This window comes from Protopterus annectens, chromosome 6.part0 (genome assembly GCF_019279795.1).
Source record: "Protopterus annectens isolate FY-2018-M chromosome 6.part0, PAN1.0, whole genome shotgun sequence".
In the NCBI taxonomy this organism is placed as follows: Eukaryota; Metazoa; Chordata; order Ceratodontiformes; family Protopteridae; genus Protopterus; species Protopterus annectens.
The window spans coordinates 1,110,865,255-1,110,887,240 of NC_056737.1; the positions used below are offsets into that span (position 1 = coordinate 1,110,865,255).

The following is a 21,986-nucleotide window of genomic DNA, read 5'->3' on the forward strand; positions in this document are numbered from 1 at the left end:
GCACTTTGAAAGTCTGTTCTGTGGCATTTGCACTGTTTGTGTTTTAAGTAGTCACTGAATGTCATGAAATGTTACTTAAAACTAATTGAATGAAAGACAGCAATGTATGCATGTAAAATCAATGCAGTGACAGGAGCTTTAGGAAAAAAGAGGCCTGCGTGATATAACTTTTTACAGAAGAGCACTGCATTGTGGGATACCCAGTGGCAGGCTAAACAATCAGAATTACTTCAAGATGCCAGACCCCATGTGGCCAGACTCAGAAATTACATATGCAAATATTTAAAAACCTGTAAATAGTCCCAGAGTGGTGTTAAAATGTAGGAAACACCAAACCATGATGAAATAAACATGTTTTTTGAGTCTCTGGGTGTGGTTCTCCTTTATCTCCAGATGATGCAGAAATCATGCAATATGTTTATATTTTGCTCAAAGTGGAGTCCTTAACGTCCTCAGAGAAGAAGAGTGGGAGTTTTCATGTAAAACTGAGTTTGACATGTTTTGGTATGCTGTATCCTGTTTTATGCCCTTTGAGAGGGTAGATGTTATAGCATGGTTGCTTTTCTTCATACGTGCCAGATGCTTTAAAGACAATTATGAAAACAGCAGCCACTAGCTTTTAGATAGTCATTTGCTTAAGGTGGGCTATGAAAAGAAAAAGTAAAATTAAAAAGCAATGTGTGGGGACTTGCTCCTTCACCCCTTTTGCATGCTTATTTATTCATAGTCCCATCCCCCAATCACTGACACAATGTATACATATACTTGTCTGGCTGTACTTCCCATAAAACATATATTGAGATATTAATATGGAAAGTGTAAGCCGGCTGCCCATGTCATGCCATTCTGTGGTGACAGCTTAAACCTTAGTACTTAGTGTTCTGCAGCCTTTTATGTTAGACGGTTTAGGTGGTGCTGTTGGTCTGTTTCCTACACATCAAATCTGGTTCTGAGCAGAGAGTGTGTGCATTGTAGTTAGGTACCTCCTATCCCTGTCTTCATCACCACTCCATTTGCTTTGTATGTAAAGAAAATAGTAAACATTATTGGTAAAGATGACAAGGGATTTGGTATCCTGATTGCACTTAGAGTGACATATTTTGTAAGACAAAATTAAGGCTCATGATCACAATAAAACTTTGTTTAAATATGTATTGTTTCATTACAACACTAAGTTGAAATTATTGATCATTAACAAATAGAATTGCTGAACAGGATCAGATTACATGTATTTAAGTAAAGTGATTTCTTCAGCTATCATTTTATGTTGCTTATGTTTTTCAGAGCTTGGAAGTCTCACTACAGCTAACTTGATGGAGAAGGTTCGAGGACTACAGAACCTTGCTTATCAGTTGGGATTAGATGAGTGTAAGTAATATGTATTGAGCACCAATGCAAGGCTTGTCTAGTTTCTGTTGTGTTTTGTGTTACTGACATTACAGACAGTACATTAGGGTTGTGGGCATTTTTTTCCACAAGATTTACTGCCTTATACTAAAGGACTGGTTTATTGTCCCCATGGGTAAGAGTGCTAAAGCTCTGACTGTACCTGGGATGGCCAGTGTTTGACTATCTGCACAGATAGGCGATGGTTAGATTGAACAGCTGATGCCACCTCACCACCTTGGCACACTGCATTAGCGACTGCTGTATGAGCCCAGGTGTCACCAACAGCAAGGAGCCTACCATGTCCACGCTGCATAGTAGTGAGGCTTTTAGCCTGAGGTTGTCTTTTAACCTGGAGATTGTGCATGCAAAGTCAAACACATGCATCTCCCAAGAGAAAGCAAGTGTGGAGAGTGCAAGCTGCCAAGATTGTTGGGAAAGAACAGGTCTGCCGGATCCATGTACTGGGCCTGCTCCTTAGTATCAGACTTGTGTCTCCATCTGAGAACTAATGGGCTGGAAGAATTTTGCCCTAGGAAGAGGGAGGCATTGGAGAGATCCCGTGGAACTGAAAAAAAAAGTAGTTTAATGCACTGTTGTCTGGAATTTTACATTCTTCTCACTGACTGAAGTCCTCCTTCCCTGTCTCCACAGGAAGGGTTGAAACTTCCTCAGAATGCCCCTTGTTTTCGTGATATATGTCCTACAAGTATCCTGCTGGAAGTCTTTTACTAAGCGTCCTTTGTTCAGAGAGAGATTTTCTTATTGGTGCCAGGATCTAGCACGGGGATTTCGTATACAACTTCATGGGTCCTAGGCTATTTTTCAGATTTTTTTTTTTTGAGGGATGTTTCTTGTTCAGAGTGAATTGTGTTGCTTTGCTATGTGTGTCTTGGAATTCTTCATTAACTTCAGCTTCAGTTTTGCCTTTCTTAAGGTGATTTATCACAAATCACTATATACAGAAAAAATAGAGTAATGAACGTAAGTTGTATGATGGAGGTGCTAGGAACTGGCATAGGTTCTTAACGTATTTCTGTACCATGTAGCGAGCAGCCCCTGGGTCTTGTCTTTGGATTCAGTTTTAGCATATTTACATTCTTTTTACATTGGAGTTGAGGCTGTCAGATTATGTTGGGCTAAACTTGTATTAGTCTTTACACTGATTGCCTAGTATTTACCAGCGGTTGGGGGTTGACTTAATTTTCAATGTATCTACCTTACAGAGACAGTATACAGGATTTAATCCTAACCTGTGAAGGAAATTGGCTAGGCTTAAAATGGTCCGTAAGGGCAGTTAGCTTAGTAGTTATCTATGAACCTATATATAGCTTCACAGCACAATCTCAATCTACAAGCATCCTGCATTTTGTCAGAGTAAAATTGTGTGACAGACAGGCTGAGCAGGACAAGGACAGACCCTCATGAATGGAAACTTGATCAGGGGTTCAGGGGGTCTTCCAAGGATTGATTCATTTGTGGGAAGTTCTTCAGATAGGTCTGTTGATTTCTTTTCTGAACACTTAGCTGGCAACATTTTGCTTTAGGACTCCATGCAAGAAGGCCTGGAAGACAGACGCCTTTTCTTTTCCTTGGACAGGTATGTTCCTGTGTGCTTTTCCTCCCTTTCCACTAATTTCCAGGGTACTTCTGAAGATACAGAAGGAATCCTTCAAGCTCATTTTGGTGACTTTTTTTCTGGCCTAAGCAGCTGCGGTTCTTTTGAAAATGGTGAGGGGAATTATCACAAGCTTCCTCACAGACTGGATCTTCTCATCTCGACATCAGTCAACTTCATTTGACTTTCTGGATGACAGGGTCTTAATTCCTTTTGGGCACTTGCTTATTGAGGATGTGCAGCAAGAACTAATGGATGTAAGAATATTTATATCAGCAAATGGAAAGGTTTTCTAGTTGGAGCAAACAACATAACCAGCCCCCGTTCAAGGCTAGTTGTTATCTAGTTTTACAATATTTACATGTTACTATCCTGTGGCATTTCATACTAAGGTGCATTTATCAGCCATTTCAGCATGTTTTTCCATGGATCCATATCTTTCAAGGTAGTCTCATTTCAAAATGTTTTTGAAAGGGGTTTTGCTTAAGAGACCTCCAAGAAAACTGGTGCCCCCTCCTTGGGATCTTAATTTTGTGTTAGAGAAGCTAATATTTGCACCATTTGAACCTGCTAACCTGGCTGGCTTGAGGTTATTAACATTGAAAATGGTTTTACTGATTGTTCCGACGTCTGCAAGAAGGGTATCTGAGTTGCAAGCTATTATGGTGAGTCAACCCTAATTGATTTTTCACAGGGAAAGGGTTTCTTTGAGAACTAGTCCTTCTTTTATGCCTAAAATGGTATCCTTACTTTCAGCGAAGCCATCCATCTCCATGCATTTTTGTCATGAACCCTAAATGAAGGGGAAAGGATACTCCATACATGGATATCCACAGACAACTGTGGTACTATCTTGACAGAACTAAATCTTTTAGATCTTTGTATCAGTTGCTTTGTCTTGTGAAGGTAAGAATAAGGGACAACCTGTGTCAAAACAGACTGGTTCCAAATGGTTGTCTAAGGCTTTGTTATACTCACCACAACAAAACTATTCAGGGATAGGTTAACTTAGATTCTTTTCCTACAGTAGCAGCTCTTCCCTCCATCCCTCTTGTTTTTCGGTGTGTTTTATACCAGGGTGTGGTCATTTTTTGTTTTTCCTTGTATTGTCCTTTCAGAGCTCAGCTTCCCTTTCTCTATTGGCAGGAAAGCTATGAAGGGCTTTAGCACCCAAACTCTTCTTTTAGTCAGGTCAGTTCAAGTTGCCTGACAGTTTAGGAGCTTGGAACGTGCCTTGAATCTTTGAAAGTTGGCCGGCTGTTATATCCTTGGCAGGATATAACCCATATAGCTAAGGTTACTGTAGCAGTGAACATTCCAATATCTACTGTTACAGTAGGTTTACTAACACTACTGTACTTTTTCAGAGCAGTTGTGTCGCTCCTGCTGACTATGTACCCACGTTCTTATGTCCTGTTCCTGAACAAGTGACTTACCTGCCAGTTGAACTGTTTTACTACAAAGAACATGGAGTTGGGTGGGTAGAGGAAAGGCAGGAATGTGGCAAATGGGTGCAGGGATTTGAGGAAGAAGGTTGGTCTCTCTTCTGTAGGTCCTATGTCCTTCCATCTTCAGAGATCCCTTGGCTAGATTGTTAACCTATATCAAGAACATGTGGGCCACCTCTTGCTTTCTTTCTTCCTTCAGCGTTTACCACCCTTCATTGGATGTTACTGCTGTTACCACCCTGTTCTTTTTACTGGTGTGCCTGTTTTTAAACCATCTGCACTTAGTCCATATCAGCTGGTGTTGATTAACCTAGCTGCACACTAGGGGTATTTTGAAGTGCTTGGGCTTGTACTGGGGTAATGCTCCATTGCTTCCCCTTACTCCTTCCTGCTTCTGTTTTTCTGTTGTTGTTAATAACTCACTGGTGGTGCTGCTGAGTTCTCTTGGTGTAGTTTGAGGCTGTATTATCATGTGGTCCTGGAAACACTGTTAAGCTCATTGAACAGGACTTTTAAGTGATTGCAGATCCTTTTAGCTGCTTCTGGAAAGGGTTAACTGATGTTTGCCTGCTTCACTTGGGCATGCAGCTTTCCTGAACCTCCTTTTTTGTACGCTCTGGTTGTTTGATACCCCTGATCTATTCCTTCCTGTTTGACTTTGGAAATGGCTAGTTGATTGCTTACTGTAGTGATGTAATTCTTCCCAATGCTGCTGCTAGCTGAGTAGCAGCTTGCAGAGCAGTGCTGCTGGAGCTCTGTTATCTCTGCTTAGGGCTGTTCTTTCCTGTGCAGTTGTAAGCGCTATCAAACTCTAATGAATTAAGTGCTGAAAAGTGTTATGTGGTTACAGATGTTCTTCGTGTTTCACTGTTGCAGTCATCACACTTGGGGTAATCTGCATGCAGGTAGCCCTCAGTCGGCCCGAATACCAGAGTCTTGGGATTTCTGCGTTGGATGCTGCCACTTCTTCCTTGACGTCAGGTTGTCAGGGGTATAAAACGTGCAGCTGATGCCATTACATCAGCTTTTCTTGCCGAGCGGAGCCCGAAGCAGAAGCAGTTCGCAAGTGCTGGTCAGCTCCTGAAATTTTCGTTTTTTCATATTTCAGACCTGAAGTCTTCTAAAAGAAAAGCACCCCGTTGGGGATCCTTTTTTCTTGCTCTAACCAATGTCAGAAAAAATTAATAATTGTTTTGCCTGTGGAAAGCAAATACCTCACAGAGATTTTCATTCTTACTGTGTCACCTGTTTAGGCCCAGACCACGACGTTCCTCACTGTCGGTTTTGGGCCCTGTTCAGTGCCTGAACTATTCGTTGTCGGGCTATTTTTGTCGCTAAATTCTTTTGCTCTCGTTCTCCGTATTCCGAATTGGCGTCAATAAACCATCTGACTACCGATCTTCTTAAAAAAAAAAAAAAAAAAAATGTAAGGATGAAGACAGAGACAGGCCGCATAAGTCCAAAATGGCAGACGACTCTTCCGTTAAGCTAGTCACCAGTCTGCCGGTACTCAGTGAGGTGCTTTTGCAGCCCCGATACCCGCTTCTACAGATTCGCAGACCTCTACTGAGACCCATTTGGAGTCCGGTATGCTGCAAGATGCTTCTTCGACTATGGAACCTGCAGATGTCTCTCTACCTTAGATGGGTCTGGAGCTGCTGTGCAGGCACCAGCTTCTGAGGGTGTATTCAGGCCTTCCGATGTTCATATTAAACCGACTACATCATTTCAAACCAAAAATACCAAATGTCTCAGGCCCAGAGTTCACACAACGCCTAGGAAACCAACGACCAAAACGCATTCTCAGAGCCCCATGCCACATAAACAAATGCTTAGAATGGCTGAAGACCTTATTACCTTAATTAGGGGAAGCCAGCCTTCCCCCTCTAAAAGACCAAGAACTGATTTTCCTTCTGATTCTTCAGATCATGAGTCCGATGACTCTGACCCTTCTGATTACCAAGACATACCTTTATCTACCTGTGAGAATTCTGATGCAGAGGATTCCATTCCCTCTGCTTCCCCACCAGAGGATTTTTGTTTAGGAGAAACCCTGCATACCTTCAGAGAATATTTCCGCTGGGAGTGCCAGGACTACCCACAGTCCAAAAAGAGACTCATGGAATTTTTAAACTTGCCTCAACACAGGCCTCTAGCTATCCCTCCTATTCTGGAAATTGTAGATGATGTCTTCATGGAATCCAGTCTTACCCCTGATACTTTGCCACCAGCTCCCAGGAAACCTGACAGGTAACTACAGAGTACCTGACTCTCACAAATTCCTATTTAAGAATCCTACTGCGGATCCAGAGGCCATTTCCCAGGGACCTAAAGGCATTAAGGCTACTACAGCCAAAACCCTACCCCTTCGGATAGGGATTCTAGGGCTTTGGACAGATGGGGTAAGAAGGTATATACCTCTGCTACTCTTGGAATCAGGGTTTTAAATTGCCAGTTTCACATGTTAAAGTATCAGCAACATATTATGGAACTAATTAAACAAAAATGATGTTGATTCCTGATTGTGCAGAACATAAAGATTTACAAGAGTTAATGCATTCTGCTAACCTAGTTGGAAAACATACTTTGCAATGTGGTTTTGATGCCTTAGAAGCATCTTGCAGGACTCCTGTCACTGGGTCTGTACTGAGAAGGCATGCTTGGCTTAAGGAGCAAATCTTGCCAGACCATTTCAAAGCAAAATTACTAGATGCTCCATTACACCAAGAACGTCGGTTTGGCACTAAAGCAGAAGAAGTCCTCAAAAAGATGGAGGAAAAAGCTACTGTTAAAGATTTCCTACAGGTACAGCCACCTAGATTCAGTAGGTATTGGCCTTCTAAAAACTGGTCTTTCCCAGCCCCTCCCAGACCTTCTCAGTCCAAACCCAGGGGCAGCAGACCACCAAGACTACAGTCTCTGGGTATGCACAGATCTAAACAGTGGAGTGCTCCCACCTCAAAAACAGGGAGTAGTAAGCCACCATCCTATGGAAAAAGTTCACAATGGCTTGTCCCTTCATCCTTCCAAGCCTTGCCCAAGTATTTGCACCCTTAGGAGGAAAACTAGCCCTGCACGCAAAAAACTGGAAGTACATTACCCAGGACAGATGGGTCTTGAACATTGTATCCTAGGGATACGGATTCTACTTCCACTGACTGCCAACCCCAAGTGGATGGCCAGACCTCCCCCCAAACCAGTGGGCAGAGGCCCAAATGCAAGTACTTTCTCTTCTCAGTATCAAGGCTATTCAGCCTGTCCCAGCAGAGCAAAGGGGACATAGGTTTTACTCCAGACTGTTTCTGGTACCCAGAAAAGAAAACTATTGGCACCCTATCCTGGGTCTGTCTATTCTCAACACCTTCGTGGTCGTTCCACTCCAACAGCTGCTTCCTTTGCTAGCCAAGGACTCCTGGCTAGCCACCCTAGACTTAAAAGAAGCATATCTGCACATCCCCATAAGAGAATCTTGCAGGAAATATCTACATTTCAGAGCAGGCTTTATGCACTACCAGTTCTCTGCACTTCCCTTTTGGCTTATCTACTGCACCCAGGGTGTTCACAAAATGCCTAGCTCCAGCCATTGCATATTGCAGGCAGAGAAAAATTCAAATTTACCCATACTCGGATGATTGTCTGATTCAGGCAGACAGTCAGGAATTGCTACTTCAGCACCTGACATTTGTAAAGAGACTTCTAACTTCACTGGGGTATACCATCAACGGAAATAAATCACATCTGGTACCCAGCCAAAAGATTGTATTCCTGGGAGCAAGTTTGAACACAACTTCCCAGATGTCATTCCTCACTCCAGAAAAACAGATTTATTTGACAAACTGCTTCAATCTACTTGCCACCCAAATCCAGCTATCTGCAAGAAAAATACTGCAAGCCCTAGGGTTCATGGCCTCTTGCATTCTACTAATTCCATATGCAAGACTGCATATAAGGAAACTTCAGTGGTACTTAAAAAGTCTCTGGTGTCAACATTCTCAGGACCTGGAAACAATAATTCCTATCAATCCTTACCTAAGCACAGAGTTCATTTGGTGGGCAGAGGACCAGTACCACAACAAGGGACTCCCTTTCACTCAACGCCCCCCGCCGCCTGAACCCTAACAACAGACGCATCAGTCTATGCATGGGGGGCTCATATGGCAGGAAAATGCATTCAAGGCAAATGGAGTCCAAAACAAATGCACCTGCATATCAATCAGAAAGAAATGTTAGCTGTACAGAATGCACTGACAGCTTTCAAATACCTTATTCTTCCAGGGCAACTATTGATAAAGACAGACAACACCACAGATGTTCATCGTGTTTCACTGTTGCAGTCATTACACTTGGGCTATCCGCCGGCGGCCCGAGTTCCAAAGTCTTGGTTGCTGTCGCCTCTTCCCTGACGTCAGTGCACCAGAGGTATAAAAGATGCAACCGACACCATTTTCTTCATTCTTTCTTGCCGCGCGGTGCCCGAAGCAAAAGCAGTTCGCAAGTGCCTGTCGGCCGACTCCTGAGATTTTCGAAATTGAGTTTCAGAACCGAAGTTTTCAATAAAGCTAAGTACCCTGTTGGGGAAACTTTTTCTTGCTCCAGACTGATGTCAGTAAAAGTTAATAATTGTATTTCTTGTGGGAAGCAAATACCTCATAAGGACTTTCACTCTTACTGTATTCCTTGCCTAGGCCCTGACCACGACGTTACTACTTGTTGGTTTTGTGCTAGATTCAACAAACGCACTATTAAACGTCGGTTTCATTTTGCTTTACATTATTTTGGCCGAAGGTTTAATTACATAATGCCGTCGGAACAACCGACGACCGGAATTTATAAAAAAACACAAAGGCAAAGAAAAGGACAGGCATCCGAGGTCCAAAACCGACGACAAAGCCTCTTCTAGGCCAGTCACCGGTTCTCAGTGAGGCGCTTTCGTAGCCCCTGACACCCGCTACCTCAGAGCCACAGGCCGTATCCGACAGCCACGTGGAGACACCGAGGCCTGTGGAAACTCAAGGTATTGGGCCTACGGAAACTGTTCCCTCAGATGGGTCCGGAGCTGCTGAGCAGGCATCGGCTTCTGAGGGTGTTTTCAGACCTTCACAGCTTACAATTAAGCCCACTACAGCAGCCAAGGCAAAGTTAAAAACGCCATTAAAGACAAGGAAACAAGTACAGCATTCTACTGAACAGTCATCCATGCCAAAGAAACAGATGCTTAAAATGGCCGAAAACCTAATTACCTTAATCAGGGGTTCCCATCCCCCTCCTGACAAAAGGCCTAGGCAAGGCACTGACTATGATTCCTCTGACCAGGTTTCTATTTCCTCTGATTCGTCTTCTGATCAGGGATACTCTCTCCCTCCCTATGAGGACTCTGATGCAGAAGAGTCTATACCTTCAGTCTCTCCGCCTGAGGATTATTCCTTTAGGGAAACCCTGCACACCATGAGGGAGCATTTCCATTGGGAGAGCCAGGATTATTCAGAATCCAAGAAAAGGCTCAGAGACTTTCTTTTATTGCCCCAGCACAGGCCCCTGGCTGTTCCCCCTGTGCGTGATATTGTTGATGATGTTTTCTCTGAATCCAGTCTAACTCCTGATTCTTTACCCCCTGCACCAGTCAATCCAGACAGGTATTACAGGGTCCCTGACTCTCATAAATTTCTTTACAAAAACCCTGCTGCAGATCCAGAAACAATTTCTCAGGGTCCTAAAGGGGTTAAGGCTTCCACTGCTAAAAATCCTGTCCCCTCGGATAGTGATTCCAGAGCTCCGGACAGATGGGGGAAAAAAGTTTACACTTCTGCTACTTTAGCTGTAAGGGCTTTAAATTGCCAGTTTCACATACTTAAATATCAACAGTATCTCATGTCACTGTTAAAGCAGAAAATGGTTTCAATCTCAGAAAGTCCTAACAGTAAGGAAATGCAGGATTTATTGCATGCAGCTGAACAAGTGGGAAAGCATACTTTACAATGTGGTTTTGATTCATTAGAGGCTTCTTGTAGAGCCGCAGTTACAGGCTCTGTTATTCGAAGGCATGCTTGGTTGAAAGAACAAAGTTTACCTGACCATGTTAAAGTAAAATTATTGGATGCTCCACTACAGCATGATACTTTGTTTGGTGTTAAGGCAGAAGAGGTGTTAAAGAAAATGGAGGATAAAGCAAAATCAATGCAGACAGTAAAGGATTTCTTACAGGTTCAGCCACCTAGGTTTAGCAGAAACTGGCCTTCAAAAAATTGGTCCTTTCCGGTGTCAGACAGGCCACAAAGAGGCAGATACAGACGCCCAAGAGGCAGATCTCAGCCCCAAGGCTCCTACAGACCTAAACAATGGGGTGCTTCAGCCCCCAAAGGAGGGGAAGACAAATCACAACCTTATAGGAAACAGTCCCAATGACTTCCCTCTACAGATGCCAAGTACTTACCTTTTGGCAGAACCCCTAGGGGGAAAGCTAGCACTTTTCTCAAAAAATTGGCACATAATCACCCAGGACAAATGGGTACTGAATATTGTTTCTCAGGGTTACAGGTTCCACTTTCACACGCTTCCAAAATCAAGAGGTATGCCGGACCTGCCACAAAACCAATGGGCAAAGGCACAAAAACAAATTGCTGCTCTCATGGACATGGGAGCTATTCAAAGAGTACCACAGCAAGAACAGGGGCAAGGATTTTACTCAAGACTTTTCTTAGTACCCAGAAAGGACAAAGCCTGGAGACCAATACTGGACCTGTCAATCCTAAATACTTTCCTGGATGTTCCAAAATTCAAAATGTTAACACTGCAGCAGCTTCTACCCATGCTGGGCAAGAAGGCTTGGCTAGTTACTTTGGACCTCAAGGAGGCATACCTGCATGTCCCAATCAGACAAACTTGCAGAAGATACCTCAGATTCATAGCAGGCTCAATGCATTACCAATTCTCTGCACTGCCCTTTGGCTTATCTACTGTGCCCAGGGTCTTCACAAAATGCCTGGCACCAGTAATTGCATTTTGCAGACAAAAAGGAATTCAAACATATACCTACTTGGACGACTGCCTTATTCAAGCAGAGAGCAAGGACATTCTACTAAAGCATCTGGTGTTTGTAAAAAGATTACTAATTTGCCTAGGGTACACAGTAAACGAAAAGAAATCAAAACTAGTGCCCTCTCAAGAGGTAATATTCATGGGTACAAGCTTAAATACAACTGCCCAGATGGCTTATCTCACGCCAGACAAACAAAGGCAACTAACTCAATACTTTCAACTGATGGCAACAAAGACCCAGCTCCCTGCAAGAAAAATTCTTCAGGCCCTGGGCTTCATGGCATCCTGCATTCTACTAATTCCATATGCAAGACTGCATATGAGGAAACTACAATGGTATCTAAAAAGTGTTTGGACTCAACATTGTCACAGCCTGGAGACAATCATAACTTTAATTCCTTGCCTCCAACAGGAGTTTCGATGGTGGTCCCAGGCCTGTCACCACAACAAGGGACAGCCTTTCACCTTGCCCACAGCCAGGCAGACAATAACAACGGATGCATCAGATTATGCCTGGGGGGCACATATAGCAGGAAAATGTATTCAGGGCAGGTTGCCCAAGGAGCAAATGCATCTTAACATCAATCAGAAAGAGATGCTAGCTGTACTGAATGCCCTGACAGCTTTCAAGGACCTACTACATCCAGGAAAACTACTAATAAAGATGGACAATACCACAGTTATGTGGTACATAAACAAGCAAGGGGGCACACATTCCTACCCCCCATGCAGGAAAGCCATGACCTTGTGGAACACAGCACTAACCTATCAGGTACATCTGCAGGCACAATTCCTGCCAGGAACAAAAAATACACTGGCAGACGAGCTAAGCAGAAATCTCATGGATCCTCACGAATGGAAACTAAATCTACAGGTGTTCAGCATGATAACAAGGAAATGGGGACGCCCAGACATAGATCTTTTTGCCTACCCTCACAATTGCCAACTACAGAAATTCTGCACAAGAACTTATCACTCTCAAGCATGGAAATCGGATGCTCTATCAATCAGCTGGAAAGCTCTGACAGTCTATGCCTTCCCTCCAATGCCTCTTCTTACCAAGGTGCTCCTAAAAGTCAGACAAGAAAGGCCAAAAATGATCCTGATTGCCCCAGACTGGCCACGCCAGCACTGGTACCCAATCCTAAAGAGCTCGTCTCAGGGCCCAGCTTGGCCTTTACCTCAAATTCCTCATTTTCTGACTCAACAAAACAATCGGATTCTGCACAGTCAACTCAGAACCTTAAATCTGGCAGCATGGCAGATAATGTAGCCACTCAGACTGCACCTCTCTCTAAAGCTGTTATGGATGTCATTTTAGAAGCCAGGAGACCCAGCACTAGGAAATCTTATGCAGAAAAATGGAAGGGATTCTGTGTTTGGAACCAGGCACAAGGGCTTGACCTACTTGTTCCAAATACACCTCAGATTTTACAGTACCTAACTGAGATGTTGGACAAAGGCCTATCTTTCTCATCAATTAAAATCCATGCCTCTGCCATTTCAGCTCATTACAATACGGAACCTCCTATTTTTTCACATCCTCTACTAAGACAGTACCTCAGAGGGGCAAAAAACATAAGACCCCCAAGGAGAGCACCAGTACCAACTTGGGATCTCAATTTTGTTTTAGAAAAATTCACACTGCCTCCTTTTGAACCAGCCAGCACAGCTGATATAAAATTCTTATCATGGAAAACTGCTCTGCTCCTAGCAATAACTTCGGCAAGAAGAGTATCAGAGTTAATGGCTGTGGAACCTTTCAGCATTTTTCACCAGGACAGGGTTTCTCTCAGGACAAACCCAACATTCATGCCAAAACTAGTTTCCAGTGTGCCCCTGAACCAAACCATTCATTTGCCAACTTTCTACCCAAATCCCCAGAATAAAGGGGAGAGACTTCTGCACGCTTTGGATATACACAGACATCTTGATTCTACTTGGACAAAACAAAAGCTTTCAGAAAAACCGAGCAACTGTTTGTAGCCTATGCTGCAGGATCACAAGGAAAACCAATCACAAAGCAGACAATTTCAAAATGGATAGGACACTGCATCCGCTTCTGTTATGCGCAACTTGGCAAATCAGTGCCTAAGGTCATTAGGCCACATTCTACCAGAGCAATAGCCACTTCAGCAGCCTTTCTCAGAGGAGTACCAACCAGAGACATTTTAGAAGCTGCAACCTGGAGCTCAGTGCACACTTTCACCAAACACTACCACTTGCCTCTCTACTCTAAATCCAGAGCAGGCTTTGCCACTGCAGTCCTGTAGGGCCTGGTAGCCTCTCCAAATCCAATCTAGACCCAGCCGCCCAACCTCAGCTTTGGGATTCAGCCCAAGTGTAATGACTGCAACAGTGGAACACGATGAACATAGTACAGTTGTGTACCTACCATAAATGTAGATGTTCGAGTGTATTCACTGTTGCAGTCCAGGTTACCCACCCACCATCCCCCTTTACATTGCTGGGACTTCTCTGTACTGCTCAACTCTATACAACCTATGTGGTGTATTTGCTTGTAGATGAAGGAAATGTTTATATTAGTACATGCATGCTTTTTGGCATAATTTTATTTTTCCAGCCTTCCTATCTGGGGGCACCTGACATCTGGAGCAAGAAAAACTGAAGAAAATGGTGTCGGTTGCATCTTTTATACCCCTGGTGCACTGAAGTCAGGAAAGAGGCGACAGCAACCGACGCCGGACCAAGACTTTGGAACTCGGGCCGACTGCGGGTAGCCTGCCGGCGGATAGCCCAGGTGTAATGACTGCAACAGTGAATACACTCGAACATCTACATTTATGGTAGGTAAACAACTGTACTTTATGTGGTACATAAACAAACAGGGGGGAACCCATTCCTACCTAGTCTGCAGGTTAGCCATGGCTCTGTGGAACACAGCCTTGAGCAAGCAAGTGTACCTGCAAGCTCACTTCCTTCCAGGCAAACTAAATTCACTGGAAGACGACTTAAGCAGAAATCTAATGGACCCACATGAGTGGAAACTGGAACCCAAGTCATTCAAGCTTCTGATCCACAGGTGGGGGCCACCAGAGGTGGACCTCTTTGCTTCCCCGCAGAACTATCAGTTAAGCAAATATTGCACGATAACTCCCCACAGCCAAGCATGGAAAGTGGATGGCCCTGTCCTTTACATGGGAAAACCTCTCAATCTATGCCTTTCCCCCTCTGCCCTTCCTGTCGAAGGTTATACTAAAAATCAAACAGGACAAGCCTAGGACAATTCTGATTGCACCAGACTGGCCACGATAGCACTGGTACCCACTTTTGCGCAGTCTGACAGTAGTGCCACCATGGCACCTGCCTCAGATCCCTTCCCTGTTGTCCCAGCAGGAGGGCCAGATTTTGCATACTCAGCTGCAAACCCTGAACCTAGCAGCCTGGCCCATCCCCTGAACACTTCACCAGCAACCCTCAGTAAACAGGTGCTGGATGTCATCCTTGAGGCAAGGAGGCCTAGTACTAGGAAATCCTATTCAGAAAAGTGGGAAAGATGCTGTTCTTGGAGCCAGTCTCAGGGAATGGACACAACCATGCCCAACTTACCTCAAATCCTAAATTACTTAACAGAACTGCTCCACAAAGGCCTATCCTTCTCTTCAATTAAGATTCATGCCTCTGCCGTCTCAGCTCATTACAATACTGAGCCACCCCTCTTCTCTCACCCTCTGGTCAAGAGGAGCCAAATATTTAAGACCCCCAGGAGAGCTCCCACTCCAGCCTGGGACCTTAACTTTGTACTGGAGAAGCTCACACTTCCTCCCTTTGAACCCACTGCTGCAGTAGAGTTAAAATTCCTCTCTTGGAAAACAGCATTACTTCTAGCCATCACTTCAGCAAGAAGAATGTCTGAATTTCAGGCCCTTATGGCTGTGGAACCATTCCTTATCTTCCATGCGGACAGAGTTTCCCTCAGGACTAACCCATCATTTATGCTCAAGGTGGTATCTAGTGCGGCTTTAAACCAATCCATTTATTTGCCAACCTTTTTTCCCTAAGCCTCAGAATAAAGGGGAAAGGATCTTGCACTCCTTGGATGTGCACAGACAGCTCAGGTTCTACCTTGACAGGACTAAACCTTTCAGAAAATTTGAACAGCTGCTAGTCAGCTTTGTTACAGAGGCAGAGGGCAAGGCCATTTCAAAGCAAACCATTTCTAAATGGATAGCACACTGCATCCATTTCTGCTACAAACACCATGGAAAACCTACCTCACAGGGGATCAGAACTCATTCCACTAGGACTGCCTCAACCTCTACAGCATTTCTCAGGGGAGTCCCTACCAATGATATCCTGGAAGCTGCAACCTGGAGTTCTGTGCACACCTTCACCAAGCATTACCACTTACCTATCTTTTCTAAATCCAGAGCTGGATTTACCACAGCAGTCTTACAAGGCCTGCTAGCTAGTCCTAATGAATCTTGACTGCCTCCACCCTTCCTCAGCTTTGGGAATCAACCCAAGTGTGATGACTGCAACAGTGAAACACAAAAAAACATAGTACAGTTGTGTGCACCTACCATAAATGTAGATTTTTTATTTTTATTTATTTTACATTTGTTGACCGGAATAGTCCGACTGGATGCATGTCCATTTTCAGCGGAGAAAAGCTCCAAGAGTAAGCAGATACAGCATTACATAATACCAGCATTACATATTACAAACAGACTATTTACAGAGATTACATAAGTAAGCAAGTTAAACAAGTTCCACAGGTTACAGTTAATCCTGAGCACAAGTCAGGATTAAATTAAATTACACAGTAAACTGGTAAACAGGTTTTTACACATTCTAGAGAGAGTTAGCCAGGCTTGATACATTGACATAGCCAGTTAAGTGACAAATGTTGTTTGAGTCTAGTTTTAAATTGACCTAAGGTGGAAAGCAAGGTAATATCAGCTGGAAGAGAGTTCCAGGATCTACTTACAGAGTTTGCAAAGAGAGAATCACCGGCTGTGTTATTAATTTTGCTAGTCTGAATTAGTAGTTTGTTAGAGGATCGAAGCGGTCTAGGATTGTTATAGGGGGTGATAATATTTTTAAGTGCAGGAGTATTGTCCGGATTATAGAGGATTTTATAGGCCATAATCCGTTGGTTATACTGGATTAGGCTGGGTAGTTCAAGCCAACCAAGCTGATTTAGATTGATGCAATGATGTGTCCTAAAAGACAGCCCAGTGGCAAACCTGGCAATGTGGTTGTAGCAAATTGAGAGTTTAAGGACAGTCTTGTTTAAATTCAAGAGTAGAGGGAATGCATACAGAAGGGTTGAAAGAAGGTGAGAACGAGCTATGGCAATTTTAGCTGGAGGAGTTAGGAAGGCTTTTATTCTGTAAAGTGACCCTAGTTTTTTATTGATGGTTTTGATAGTTTGGTTAATATGTAGGTCAAATTTTAGATTATTGTCTATGATGACACCTAATAGTTGTGTAGATGGGTCAGGGGAGATTATTGTGCCGTCATTTGATTTTATGGTAAAGGTGAAAGCAGTAGATCTATGTGTTGGTGAAAGTAACAGCATTTTAGTATTTTTGGGATTTAGGATCAGACGATGTTCAGAAAGCCAGTTTTCTGTTGTATTAAAGGTGGTCTGGGTAGCTGACCATAACTCTACTGGAGATGTGGCTGAGCAAATCAGAGTAGAGTCATCAGCATATTGGATACAGCTGACTTTTGGGATGACAGTATAAAGGTCGTTAATGAAGATGGAGAACAGCAAGGGCCCTAGTATAGAGTTTTGTGGTACTCCAAGGGTGTTAGGTAGAAAGTTAGAGAGTTTGTTCTGCCAGAGGACAGCCTGCTGTCGACCATTCAGGTAGGATTGAAACCATTGGAGGGCTCCAGTATCTAGACAGAATGCTTGCAGGGTGTGGATTAAAAGTTTGTGATCAACCATATCGAATGCCTTGGAAAGATCCAAAAAGAGGGCTGAGGATATATAATTATTGTTGCGATTATGGTTTATGGTGTTAGTAAAGGCTAGGAGGGCTGAAGTAGTGCTGTGATGAGGATGGAAGCCATGCTGAGTGTCTGCCATAAGGCGATTTTGGATTAGGTGGTGCATGAGTTGTCTATGAATACATTTTTCCATAATCTTTGCAAGTGGAGAGAGTATAGCTATTGGCCTATAATTGGAGAATTCAGTATAGCTGCCTCCTTTGTGAAGTGGGATTACATAAGATATTTTCCAGATGGCGGGAATTTTAGCTTCTACTATGGTTCGATTGATTAGTATTGAGACGGGGTAAGCAATAGCATCAGCTGATTTTTGTAGGTACTCGGCAGGGAGTTGATCAGCAGAAAGTGTAGTGGGTTTTAATTTTTTGATCAAGGTACGTATAAGTGAAGCGGCGACTGGTTGGAAGCTGAACGCAAGTAGATTTCTAGGGGTGCTACTTTCAGGACCAGGGGAGCTAGGAGGTAGTTGGCTAGCTAGGGCTTGAATTGTCTCAGTAAAGAATTGGTTAAAACTATCTGAAACATCTTCAGGAGTTTTATCAATAGTAGTAGTAGGGATTGGCGTTAAAGTTTGTCCAGGATGTAGTAGATTATTTAAACCTGCCCAAAACTTCTGAGGGTTATTTTGATTTACTGTCTGTAAATTACAGTAGTATTGTTTTTTGTCTTGTAAAATTGATTTTTTGGTTTCGTTCCTGGATTGCCTGTATTTAATGTGATCTTGAGGGTCTTTAGAAGAATGCCATAAAGCCCATGCTTTGTTTCTTAGGGTAATTTTGAGTTTAGACTCTATAGAAAGCCATGGTGCAGTTTTTGCCTTGGTTCTCTTTGAACGAACAGGTGCATGCAAATCAAGGATCTCAAGGAATTTGTTGTTAAAGTATGCTACTGCTTCATCTAAGGGAGGTGTTTTAGAATAGACCAATTACATGAGTTTAGTTCTTGTTGGAATTTGGCAGGGTCAAAGTTTTTATTGTTTCTAACCTTTCTGAGTAAGGGTTGTTGGGAATTAATGGTTTTGTGCTTAATTACATATGTGAGAAGGTGATCGCTTAGGCCATTAAGAAGGGTACCAGAGGTGTACAGTTGGGGGTGACTGTTTATGAGTACCCAGTCGAGTATACTTTCTTTTTGGTTGGGTTTACCTATCCTGGTAGAGGGTGGATATGATTTGTGTAAATGCATGCAGGTTAATATGGGTGGTTGGGGATTCTGAGGAACAGGTGCCCCAGTCTATGTTAAAGTCTCCAAGTAGTAGGGTTTCTTGGGGGTAGTGACATGATAGCCAGTGCAGGATATCTTCAAATGTAGATATGTTGTTACCTGGGGGAATGTACATACGTATGATATTAATGCATTTATTTTTATTAAGTTGCAATTTGGTGGCAAGAATCTCTGAGTTATTAATCTGAGGAGGTTGTATTACATCTTTGGTGACATTCAACTCAGATTTATAGAGTACAGCTACCCCACCCCCCTTCCTCGAAGCACGATCCAGCCTGTGTATGTTGTATCCAGGTGGTAACACTTCATTGTCTTTAGTGTTAGGTTTTAACCAGGTTTCAGATAAACAGAGAATCTCAGGGGAGTGGACATCCAGAAGTGCATGCAGTTCATGTACCTTGTTATTAATGCTTCTAATATTGAGATGACAGACTAGGAGAGAGTTAGTTGGCCTATTAATTGTAGGTTTGTAGCTTAGATTACAAGTAGAGGGGGTATGTGTATCTGAAGTGAGTGGGCCAGGGTTGGGGTGAATATCACCACCAAGTATTAGGTTGAGTCTATACTTGGTGATGAACTTCAGGAATTTGTTTATTAGTTTGTGGTAGTGTTTGGATCTAGAGCTAATGTGCCTGGGGTTGAGATGTTGATAGACTGAACAAGATGTTGGATAGGATCTGGTACTGTAAGTATGGTTGAAGGTGGAAGGATTTACAACTGGGGTGATAGTATGGCCTTTTGGGACCTGAAATCCCATGAGAAACTGGTTTTCATACAAGGTAAGGAGGTATGGTGTGAACAAGAGGGGTAGTAAAGAGGAGTATATCATTATATGTGATTCAGCTAGTGAGTTAAGGAACTGTTTTACCTGGTGATGCAACACCAGAAGATAGAGTGGTGAGGTAAAGGTACTGGAAGGGGGATGGGAGAATGCCAGATGAAAGCTAATAGGGGCTATTAAAATGTAGGTAGTAGAATGGGGGTGGGTGGAATTATCCCAGATGAAAGCAGATAGGATCTAGAAAATGGGGGAGTGGCTATAGTACTATAAATTTAGAGGTACTGAGGGCGGGAGGAAATTGGAGGCAGGGAGGAGAGTGAAGAGAGCCCGAGCGTAGCGAGGGCTATTGCAGTTTACAAGGTTTCCTAAGGTGTCCTAAAGCTATAAGGTAAGTATTACAGCTCTTAATGTAAGAGTCAATTTACTTCACTTACAGGGGAAGGAGGCAACCACTCAAGTAGAAACAGAGCCCTATGGCTGACCAATATGGTGACCTGCTTAATTACAAAGCACTGTAAGTGAAAGCTTAACAAATGCTGTTTGTGTGTAACCTACTCTGTTTAAATGTTGAGAGAAACTGATTGCAGTCCTGTAGACACCGTTATGTAGGGAACTGTAGAGTTCAACTAGGAAAAGAGAAAAGCAGAACTTCTAGGGTAAGCATGAAGGCAACAACAGGCAGTTATTATATAATAATGCATTCAGAAAGGTTTGGTGGGGGGTAAAGTAGCATACTTCAGAATGAACTAAGATGTTCGAGGGTATTCACTATTGCAGTCCTGGTTACCCTCCCTCCACCCCCCTGACTTCTCTGTACTTTCTACCTATCCTTTTTTTGGCCATATCTTATAACAATGGTATTTACTTTTTACTGGGGGTGTTCCACACCATGTAATTGCTTCCTATTTTGGGGGCTCTTGACATCTGGGGCAAGAAAAACTGATGTAATGGCATCAGCTGCATGTTTTATACCCCTGACGACCTGATGTCATGGAAGAAGCAACAGTATCCGACGCAGAAATCCCAAGACTCTGGTATTCGGGCCGACTGAGGGCTACCTGCAGGCAGATAACCCCAAGTGTGATGACTGCAACAGTGAATACAGTCTAACATTTACATTTATGGCAAGTGTACACAACTGTACTTTCTTTTTGAGCCTTATCTCCTTCTGTTAGACATTATTTATGTTCTGGTCCCATTTTAATTTTGTTTTAAATATGTGAGGGGCTTCCTTCTCTGGTGTTTAATGGCTGCATTCAAATGTATTCACTCTGACCATGCAGTTATACTAACATCTTCCTGCTAGAGACCTTTATGAATGGTAGATGTTTAGACATGCAGATGTTCTTCGTGTTTCACTGTTGCAGTCATTACATTTGGGTAATCTGCTGGCAGGTTGTCCTCAGTCAGCCTGAATAACAAAGTCTTGGGTCCTGCATCGGTTGCTGTCTCCTCTTCCATGACGTCAGGTCGTCAGGGGTATAAAACATGCAGCCGACACCATTTTATTCAGTCTTTCTTGCCGCACGGTGCCCGAAACAGAAGCAGTTCGCAAGTGCCGGTCGGCCGACTCCTGAAATTTTCGCATTCGTGTTTCAGAACCGAAGTCTTCAACTAAAGCTAAGTACCCCGTTGGGGAAACTTTTTCTTTTTCCTTTCCAATGTCAGTAAAAGTTAATAATTGCATTACTTGTGGGAAGCAAATACCTCATAAGGATTTTCATTTGTACTGTATTCCTTGCCTAGGCCCAGATCATAACGTGCCTTGCTGTCGATTTTGTGCTAGATTTAACCAACACGCTATTAAGCATCAGCATATTTTTGCTTCAAAATATTTTGGATCCAGATTTAATTACCCTGAAATGTCATCGGTTAGCAATCCGACTACCGGAGGCCACAAAAAACACAAAGAAAAAGGCAGAGATAGACCGTCGAGGTCCAAAACCGAGACAAAGCTTCTCCCTAGCCAGTCGCTGGTTCGCCGGTACTCATTGTGGTTCTTTCCCAGCCCCTGATACCCGCTACTTTTGAGTCGCAGGCCTCTACCGAGACCCAAGCGGAGTCCAGTACGCCACAAGATTCTCAGAGTATTGAACCCACGGATGTCTCTCCCTGGGATGGGTCTGGAGCCATTGAACGGGCACCGGCTTCTGAGGGTGTTTTCAGGCCTCAACATTTTTACATAAAAGGCGCCAACTTCAAAAACAGTTTCTAAGTCTAAAAAACTGACGCATGAGCCACATGCTCAGGCCCCTATGCCTAAAAAATAGATGATCAAAATGGCTGAGGACTTAATTACCTTGATCAGGGGTTCCCAACTCCACCTGCTAAGAGGCGTAGGCAAGACACTGATTATGAATCTTCATACCAGGTTTCCATTTCTTCTGATTCCTCTTCTGATCAGGAATTTTCTGTTCCTCCCTTTGAGGATTCAGATGCAGAAGAATCCATCCCATCTGCATCTCCTCCTGAGGATTATTCTTTTGGTGAAACCTTGCATACTTTAAGGGAA

General features: G+C 43.3%; 1 protein-coding gene across 2 annotated transcripts in view; it reads left to right on the forward strand.

Moving 5' to 3' along the window:
* Positions 1 to 21,986, forward strand: part of LIN52 (lin-52 DREAM MuvB core complex component) — an 890,573-nt gene that overhangs the window by 321,407 nt on the left and 547,180 nt on the right. For both annotated transcript variants that reach the window (XM_044074726.1, XM_044074725.1), the window contains exon 5: positions 1,285 to 1,368. In XM_044074726.1, the coding sequence (XP_043930661.1) occupies positions 1,285 to 1,368 (84 nt within the window). The remainder of the gene's footprint in view (positions 1 to 1,284; positions 1,369 to 21,986) is intronic.